Raw genomic sequence first — 10,821 nt, forward strand, 5'->3', positions numbered from 1 at the left:
ATTAATAAGGATAATATGTTTTGATAAGTTATTCTAATTAAACCCATAATTTTATCCTAAAGTTTTTTTATAAATACAGAACAACAAATTAATAGATTATAATTACAAATATATCTCAGCTTAGTAAGAATTAAATTATACAAATATGGAAGTATAATATAAAAAGAAGCGATGACGACCATATCGATTACATAATATATACTAAAGACTGTAAACCAAATATTTCAACCTCATTTTTACCTTTGAATATTGCGTTAAGAAAAAGTGCTCCACTAACTGTGATTTCTGTATATAGTATAGTCAATAGTAATTACAATCTCGCAAATGAAAATGAATTATTTTATGTTATATTGTTGATTTATTGCATCTCTTCTCAAATGTAAGTTTCAAAAGAAAATGTGATTAATATACGATAGTAACTTATTATTTTAATGAGGATTTTTGAAAAGTAAAACAGTGCTTACATTCGCGAAATACTAATATGATTATTTTGTAAAAAATGTATCGAAATTTTTATATGTCGTGCAAAATTTACGTGTTTATCTAATAAGGATAGTCTTGTATAATGTCATATCTAAACATGATATCCATGCATAAAATACTGGTTTCTGTAACCCTTTCAAATTTAATATGTATCAACACTGTACTTGTATTGTGCTGCATCACACCTATTAACCTTTACTTAAGAAGTTTTGAATATTCAGTTCACGTATAAGTAACTCTAAAAAAAGTGCTCTGTTTTTTTAAGCTGAAGGTCGTACAAAGTCGAATCAATGAAAAATAGTTCACATATTAACAGATACAGTTGTTTGAATCAATGTTCATAGAATTTCATACAACTTTCAACAAAAAATATGTAACGCCCGTTATAATTACACTGAGAATCCGTTGCATCCAATTCTCGGAAGAGAAGAAACCAACCATTGGATGGTTTTGATCTTGAGCACAATTAAATCAATTATAAATAATAGAAGAACTCGGGTGTAATTATCGCTCTTTACACTATTTATAAATTAATGTTATCTTTTAACGATAACCCACCGCGGTTTAGTTCAACTCTATGTACATATGTATAATACATACAACAGAAAAATACGTTTACGTTATAACAATCAGGTCACGTGGCGAAAACGCTTACTTTTTATGTGAATTTCATGGACGAGTATATGAGCACAGGGTCCGATTTTGATTTTGACTTGATAATAGTTATTGTGTTGTGAATGTTAATGTTTTAATTAGCGTTAAAATATTTGTGATGTAACGATTGTTTATGCATAAAAAAATAATTAAAATTAGGTAACAGTCATTATATTAAACGCTATATTCAAGTATGTATAACAATTATTCGATTTTAGGATATTGAACCAATTTTGGTTAAAGTAAAAATAAATTTCGGTTGATCGTTGATGATCTTTCGTGGTGATAACTTTCATTGAAATATATTATAATATATTTATAATAAAACCATAACACTCACCATGTGTAAGAGCGGCTGTTCCTCATTATGGACGAATTGGCGTAAATCACAGATTTAGCTCGTTTTACGTAATGTCCCAGAGAGGGACCATTGAAATATGAGAACACGAAAGGACGGCTGAAGTTCATGGGAAACTGTTATCCTCGGAGGGGATAGATCAATTCTTTTGAAGGTTATCAAAGGGCAAAGAATACTAAAGATCTAGGAATCGACCTAGATCGGACGGATCTTGGCTTCTCGGCCATATCGTAGCGGGTTTGATGACCGACTGAGGGGTTGTTCTATTTTCACCCCCGTATACACACGTAATGGCAAGTGCCTCGGGAAATATCGATTCGACACCGTTTGTTGTCAAACTTTTACGTGTCCTAATAAAATCGAAAACGGGTCGTAAATCTGTAAATAGAAATGTCGTAAAAATTACATTTCCTCTCGATTTATGTGGATGTTGAACAATTAATAGAAAAGTGAGTTTTTATCGGAGATTTAATCGCTTGTGTATTAAATGTCATTATTATTCTTTTAATATGAAATATAAATACTGAATACAATTAATTTCATTTATACTGCATTTTTCATCAAAAAATAATTATAAATCTTATAAATGTTTATGAATTTATGTACTAAAACTGTCAGGTTTCTTTCATTTTTATCAATAAATTTAAAAAAAAAAATTAAATTCTTTAAATCGGTAATTTCAAATTAAATAATATTATCAGAAAGACGTGCATATGTATATGTCTGTAATAATTATTTGTTCAAATTATAAAGAATCATTGAATTTCAATGTACGCTTTTATTTTACTAGACACTTCTTTTTTATTGTAAAATTGATTCAACATCATTTGGTTAGATGTTGTTTGTAAATAATATCTGAACTTGTCTTATAAAATATTAGAGTTGTTCTTTATTTTGCAATTGCGCAGGTAGTATATAATAAAGTACTTGCCCTAGTACACTACCCTGAGGTACTACAGTTATATTGAACAGACGATTTTGTTCTTAATATTTTACTTTTATAATTTCATATATAATGTAGAATAGTTTCTTTTTAATTTAATATTTTAATCCCATATGTCACAATTTTATAAAAGCGTGAGTTATATCCAGGGAGCGGCTAAGCAATAGCCGCTATTTATTACATAATAATATTCTTCTAGAAAGTAGATTCTAAAATATATATTTTAATAAAATAAACACTAATCTATGTTTGCGGTTACACTATACCGGATGGATACGGAAAATTGCCTAAAATTAAAAAGCTAAAAAATTGCGAGCTCAAATTAAATGTGTTATTTCTTATACTTCAACCTCGACGAATGGTGCTCTACTTATCTACGAGTATCTCTAAACATGAATTTGTTGAGTTGATTCATAATATTCTCTTAGCATTCTTAAATTTGGATTATCATGTATATTTTTTCACTCAATATCAATGTTATTGCTTATTGCTAGGTGGCGTTATAATTTATACGTCAAACTTGTTAAATTCCCATTTTTAAAACATCATAGTTTTTTGATATATTAGTATGTACACTCATCCCTCTATTTTATTAATTTTCAAAATCTCTAGCGACACGAGTGCACTTCAAAAATATACTCAGGACACACTGCATGGGCAGTGGGAGAGGTTCCAGATGTAGCTTAAGTGCAAAAAGTGAGAGTTAGTCATTAACATACGTGTTTGTACATCGTCGCGCTACACGCGTGTAATCAAAAATGTTTGATTTGGAGTATTTAAAAACATGTTTTTTACTAATCGCATGAAAGTGGAAAACGAGTACCACCAATATATAATCTAAGCATTTATAGTTAAACTAATAATGAAAATAGAAAACAGTAGTAATAATAATTAATCGATGTTCCGATTACAATCTGTAGTTAATTAAAATGTTATTATTTTTATCTAATTCTATTTTATATCATATTTTATCGTATCTATTTAGGTTACATATAATTTCTAATGCAATAAAGTAGTTTAAATTTAAGAAATAGTTAAAATGCCTTTACCTATACTTGAACAGAAGTTTTGTAATTTTCTAGTTTTATTATGAAAAATAAAATATAATATTTTTATGACATCAATCATGAAATTCAGTATTTTTATTATGATTATCCAAATAAATCATAAACTAGGCAGAGTCCAAACAAGAGGTCAGAAGGACAGACATTTACCCGAATTTCTTTAATGCTTTAACGTATTAATACATTGTTATCAAATTGATAAATTGTCGTCATGTTAATGATAATTTATTTTAAAGTTTGAGAAACTTATAATCGAATGTGTATGTATATGTCATGCGGCAATTGGTCACCTTGAAATGTTGAAACATGAATTATAAAATATTGGTGCGGCAGACAAAAAAAAACATCGTTTGTCACCTTATTCAGCCATTAAAATAAATATATGCATATATACATATGTATTATAAAACTAGATACTACAGCGATAGCTCAGTGATATGTATATGATAAGTTTCAAACCGTATACTATGTTTTTCAGGAAGAGATTCGGGTAAATATAAACACTATCTCAATATATATCTAGAACATATTATTATATTTCTCGTATTACTATGTAACTAAAATTGTTTCACATCATCTTCACATTCAATTATTCTTCCCAATGAGCTAAAAGTATATTAATACCGTATTTATTTATAGTTTTGTATTTAGATGCGAGAAACCAACCACCGCGTTTTAATCTTCCATTTATTTTGAAATTGTTTTTTTAGCTGCCAAAAAGATTTGGAGTAATAACTGGAAAATATAATTGAGCTAGAATTTCCCATCCTAATGCACAATTTTTTCCTTGGTGTGTATTGTTATATGATTACCTGTAAACATTATAATTTCTCTGTGATTTTCATTTCTCGAGAAATGAGAATTCTCGACTTCACCTCTCAAAATTAAGAAATTTTGATGAATGAAAAAATGTATGTATAATATGTACAGTAAAGTATTGCAGATACATTATTACATATTATTTTTAAAATAATCCTTTATTAAACACATGCAATCTAAATTATCCTCCTTTTTTTGTTAAAAAAATTTCGGCCGTAGAAAAATTCCGCTAGATTAATGTTGATGATGGTTTAATCGATAACAAAGCTTTATATAGGCACTGTAAATTATTCACTCTCTTGCCCATCGATTCAAGTATTTTGTATTCTTTATCGATTAATCCGTAAGATGTTGGTTTTCTTACAATATACTCTCTGTAAGGCTAAAAGGAATTTCTTTTTCTAATTGCTGCGTCAATGATAAATTTTCAATTTCCGCAATTGATTCTAATGATTTAATAGATTCGCGAAGGTCCTTAAAATTCGTCGAGCAATTAAATAATCTGTTTTTGAAGAATAACTAAAGAAGTCATTCTTTTTTGAATAGTGAAAGATTCTGGATTTTGCAAATATATATATGTAATTAATTACATCAATGTCTGGTTTCTTCGATTATAATGTATCTCTTTGATTGCCTTAAAATTTTTAATTAAGTTCAGAATTGATATTTTAAAATTGTTTTAACAAAAAAATTAAGTCCCTAACTGTTGCTATTTTACAACAAAAAAATATATATAAAAAAACGTTCTTGGATTATCTAAAAAGAAAAATAGCCCTAAATCATTCTTCTTATCAAAGCGGGTTCTTAGATCACCAAAGCAAAGATAAAACCGCCGGTCGGTTACAGTAATTAATACGTTTATATAATACATATTTTTTCTAATTTTTATTAAATCTTCCGTTGTAACCTGATAGGCGTAAGCCCAATGCGTTATAACGGGCAAATCTGCACCAACTGAGTAAGTCAATCGGACATAATAAATATCTACAAATAAGTATTAACTGTCAGACTGAAGGTCTGGGAATTGGTGACATCTATAATATATTATTAATTATAAATTAGTATGTGCTATACAATCTATAATCAATAGATGTCACTGCAGCTATGGCCGATTTTTTCATAATAGCGCATTTTTATACATAAAAATTCGAGTGGGCTCGAACCCGTAACTTTAGAGTTACTAGTCTGAAACGTTACTAATGTTAAGTCAATATATCGCCTTTTTTGTTACCCAATAAGTTAGTGAACAGATAGTACACCAAATTTATTAGAAATATTTGAGAATCTCATACATCACATAATGATAATTCAATAAATGAATATCGAAAAAATGTGATATTTTCGATGGGGAAAAATAAATTTATAGCTTGATATAAATCTAACTTTTATTTTTGAATCTCATTTTGATGTATGTTATGTACATATGAGAATAATTTTTGTCCATGCACCAAATACGCATAATTCACTTTAAATTACATACGGCGTAATAACAAAAAGGAATTTCTCTTTTTATTAATGAATAATTAATGTCATGCGCAGCTAATGTTTATTTTCCTTAATGAAAGTCATTTTTTCGCGCGCAATGATAAAAAAATTATAATATTTTTATACATTGTACGACGTGACACTATTTTTTACATAGTCTTGTGATTTATTGACAGTTTTTCAAATAAATCAACAATAGAAAAATAATTAAAACTAAGTTTTTTTAAATATTTATTTTAATAATTATTGAATAAATAAATTTAATTAAATAATTAAATGAACATTAAATATAATAATCAACAGTAGGAAATATATTTATTTACATTTATATACGTATGTATCAACATGAGCTACAACACATGTCTGAAACCTACTGGATTCTCACAATATCAACCCAATTCTCACAGTAAATTTATGGGTTATTTCAGAGTTCCGGCATTATGATGCAAAAAATGTGCAATACAATGTCTGATTTGCAATAATGACCGATTAATGAAAACGTCTACTAATCGCAGTGAAAGGATTTTTACAGCTCGGTTACATTACTCAAGTAAATCGCACTCAGCATCTGGAAAATTGAAACGAGGCCTAACGTGTTATTATTATTGTACATTAAAATGCACATACGAAATGCACGAGTTGTTGCAAACAACGCTTTTTCAAAGGAAATAATAGCGTGACTGTGACGAAACACAGTTTCGTTGCGAAGCATTAACAATAAGTAATAAACTTTGGACAAAGTGAACACAATAATAAATAATAGTTGATCTTTGCTTTAATATGTATGCTAATTTATTATTTAAATTTAAAAAGCCTTTATTGTATTTTTTATTATTAAAACATGTTGTGGTACTTTTTAGACAAATTTTTACTAATTGTTAATTAACTATGTTGTTTTAAATGGTTATAAGCCCGGAACTCCACTAATACGCTATTACGGCGACAATAGTCTCTCAGATAATTTGACAGCAGTGTTTAAAAATTCGTATGATATAAAAAAGGCTATCAAAGACTGCGTGTTTTTTAAATATTGCTTTAGGGTAGTGCTATTCAATCTGCATTTTTATTAAAAATACTAAATAATAATTAAAGATACGCGTAATGGTAATTTAAATACTATTTTTTATATAAAATATGTATTAACACAAAATAATTTTAGTAAAAATAAAAAAGAGCAACGATCTTATGTCAATTCTTGGGCTAACTAATATTATGTTTTAATTTCTTTAGGCAAAACTCAATTGTACAAATATTGCATTAACTGTTTTCTGAAAATTTAACTGATTTCTAAAATTTAATATTAGTTAGTATATTATTTTTGTGTTGAAGGGATCTTGATAAATTATTTTTTCGATTTTTCTTAAATAATTTTTCACATTTTTCTGTTATAAAAATAGTTAAAACTTTCAAACTTAGTATATTAACCTATACTGGACGAAGTGAGGGACTTTTTAGTATGTTTATGCCTTCATTCTGAATGTAAAATTAAGACCATAGTCAAAAACGAGTATTCTTTTCGCACAAATAGTATTTTTCTTAAGAATAGCTAAATTATCGAATTAGTTTTAAATTATTTTTTGCTGGCTCTCAAATTGTGCTCTGTATATTGCTGTCACAAAAATATTTTTGAACCACCTAAGTGCTTTAAAGATTCTGGTTTTTAGTTTAGTCTAGAAAATGAGAATGGATGAAAATTTGTAGCAGAATAACAACTATTTTTAAACAAGATAACGAATTTAGTCAAGATATTTACAAGGTCTATTTGTAGAAAAAAAAAATTATAAATCTCATAAATTTTCTTGTCACAAAAACGTTAAATCTTAAATACATACACTATAGATAAAAAGTTTATTTGGGAATCGAATATGCTGTACTGAAATTATTTTGAAGTTGCGATATAAGACTTCCGATGAGCCCGATCTGTGATTAACACATGGTGTATTAACACAGATATAATATATTATAATCTTATTCTAATAGAATATATTTAAAGATGCACATTGTCTGAATATATAAAATACAATTATATTACACTTATTCTCATGCTGTTGATTTGGCGAGAGAGCATTTAAAACTTATTTTAAAGTAATAAATATACATATCGAAAATAATGTGTTTCGTTACATTGAAATTAGATTAGTGTATTTTTAAAGGCTTTGCATGATAACATATGTATTTAAAAAAATGTTTATACTCTTATTTCGATGCTTTTTATGTCTAAAAGTGATAAAGAAACCTATATAATATTTTATTACTTTGAGTGGCATTATTAAAAAAAACGGCTAATTTCAAGTTATTATAAATAAAGCAATAATACATAAAAATGTTTTAAGAATCTAATGATAACGTATAATTTATTTACACTATGATTAGCATAAATAACTATATGTATATATGATTAATTCATACAAACAGTTAACGGACCCATAAATTCGAATTGCCAATCGGTACAGGACAACGTTGATAAGCCAGAGGTCGTATTAATAATGCAACAAACGAGCGATACTGGCGTATGTAATAAAACAATCATGAGATTCTAGAAAACCGTTACTGTTTTTTCAGTTAAAATAAACGTTACGTTAGAAACAAACAAGACGTGAAATTATGTAACATTTCGTTACGCATCTATAATATATCACCCCGTAAACCGTTATTATTAACTTAAACTGTAAAATACCATATTATTGAACAATATATTAAAGTATATTTTAATTGTTAATGTAGGAAAAGTAAATACTCACACAAATGTCACTACCATTCGCTTCGATCGCTGAACAGCAACTGAATAAACGATTGATGTTTAAAACTATTGTCGTGTCGCTATCTTGCTTAGAATCGCAATTAATGAGTTTGATAACGAATTTGTGTTAAAACATAAGTTTTCACTATGATGGATTATAGCTTATAATTTCGTCTCGCATTAATGTCTAATTGAAGATTAATATTTTAGCAGTTAGTATCAATTAAAAATTGATTTTTGATTGTTCTTTAATCATAATGTGTAATTAATAAAAAAGAAACATTTAGAATACATATCTTATCCTTTAATAATGATCTACGTTAATATATTTTGACACTATTTTGATGATTATTATTCAGCTAATTATAGGACTAAAAATGAAAAACAATTCACTTTGGTTATATTCATCCATCAATCTAATAAGAACAACATTAAGATATTAATTCTAATAATTATATAAATTCTAAAATACATTATTATCATATTATATTTATAAAAATAGTAAAGCTAAAAATAATTTACTAATATATTATACAAAAATGTATGTGTTTAAGTAAATGATGGAACAAATGTAATATGCAAAAATATTAGACAAACGTTCAAATAGAAGTAATTTCCATGGATGATTTATGTTTTAACACGAAATGGAGATAACTACCGTATAAATTTTGCACTATAGTAATCGAAATAATACTTTTTAATCGTTTTTTTTATTTATAAACTTATTTTCTCTGTGCGATTTTAAAAATTGCTTTTTTCACAATTATAATAAAATATATTTTTATTCCCAATTATTGTTGACATTTTTTGTAATAATAAATTTTTAAAAATAAACTAGATATAATCAAAAACGTTTTCACTTTTCATTTTTGATATTTTTTCACATTTACTAAAATTTATCTATAATATATTTATTATAATATATCACATTAATCTAGAAAGCTTTCGACTTGTAAAACTATTAGAGAAATTAGTTTATTTTTAAGGGGCAATTTATAGTGACTAATAAAGATAATATTTTTGCGGTAATGATTTATACTCATATTTTTCACACGTAATCTTAATTATCATATAGCATTTTATTGCGATAAATCCACTTATTTGCTCAACATATGCTAGCATTTATTCACGTAAATAATCTGAGAATGAACGAGAAAATTGACGTAAAACTGGTAATTATTAAGAGTCATAGACAGATTTTCACCTACTTTTAAATATCGATATTAAAAATAAAGCACTGAAATTATAAACGGATTAGTAAAGAGGCCACAAATCACACGCTTTCGAAATCCGTTATGTATTTTTTTCATTATATTGCGAAATTGTTTGTTTTTAACAATCGAACAATTGCACATCATTGTTCTAATTATGTGACTCATCATATTTTGTCAAAATTATCAATCAAATTGCTTCAGCATTGTTATAGTCAACGAAGGTTTTCAGCTGATACGATAAATAATCACTACAAAACTATAATTAAAGCATTTACATCTCGATTCGGGTAACATATGGTTGTACTTACATGTGAGATGCAATCTGATTATGGGGGCGCGTTGCACCGGCGCCTAGGCCGTGTTAGTGCTCCGGCCCGCAGATGGGCACTGAAACGCAGTCCGACTTTGGATTTATGCGGACCCCCAACCGTGACCGAAATGCTCTTTTTTCCACTAACTCACCGTGTTTTCTATAACGCTTTCCTAGCGTGCAACGCGATTCGGTTCGACGTTTTTCGTTCAACGAATTATTCGCAAATGTATTGACAGTGGCACGACAGAAGCGGCACTGTCAATCGAATCGTTATCTATTGTGAAATGACACGTAGTAGTGACTTGAAGATAATTTTCACGAAGAGTTTTCACTAGGCAATATATTTTATTTTAATGTAATAATTATTGCATACAAAAAATACACAGGCGCAGACGTATGTGTAAAAAGACTCGATATTTTTATGGATGTGGCTATTTGCATATACTGTAGGTAAGAATTATTGGCTATTTGCACCTACTGTAAGTAGGAGTACCAAACGTCCATTTTCTGTACAAACCTAAACCTAACCTAATGAGAGTTCTAAAATTAATAATAGTTTTTGAACTTCTATTAGACTAATTCTTTTAAGTTAGGTTTGTGTTTGAACAGTAGGTGAAAATAGCCACATCCTATTTGCATTCGTTGACCAGTTAAAACCTTCTCTGTTATTATATTAGGCAACAAGCCAAAGCGAATCAAGTGATGATGTCAACATTATGACAAAAAGTACCCAATTAACAATATTTAT

At 27.7% G+C, this 10,821-nt stretch overlaps 1 protein-coding gene across 6 annotated transcripts in view; it reads right to left on the reverse strand.

Annotated features, from left to right (window-relative positions):
- Nucleotides 1–10,359, reverse strand: part of LOC148235114 (protein quick-to-court-like) — a 32,344-nt gene extending 21,985 nt beyond the window's left edge. For 2 of the 6 annotated variants that reach the window (XM_088186527.1, XM_088186524.1), the window contains exon 1: nucleotides 10,069–10,359. Coding sequence is in view for 2 of the 6 variants with exons in the window: in XM_088186523.1 (XP_088042649.1) it covers nucleotides 8,548–8,564 (17 nt within the window). In the remaining 4 variants the exon portion in view is untranslated. Of the gene's footprint in view, nucleotides 1–8,547; nucleotides 8,590–10,068 lie in introns of those variants that run through there. The other 4 variants (XM_088186525.1, XM_088186528.1, XM_088186523.1 and 1 more) reach the window with 2 other exon arrangements.
- Nucleotides 10,360–10,821: the final 462 nt, after the last annotated feature.

Source organism: Plectrocnemia conspersa, unplaced genomic scaffold (genome assembly GCF_051122295.1).
Source record: "Plectrocnemia conspersa isolate PC_06_02 unplaced genomic scaffold, ASM5112229v1 ptg000005l, whole genome shotgun sequence".
NCBI classification, from domain to species: Eukaryota; Metazoa; Arthropoda; class Insecta; order Trichoptera; family Polycentropodidae; genus Plectrocnemia; species Plectrocnemia conspersa.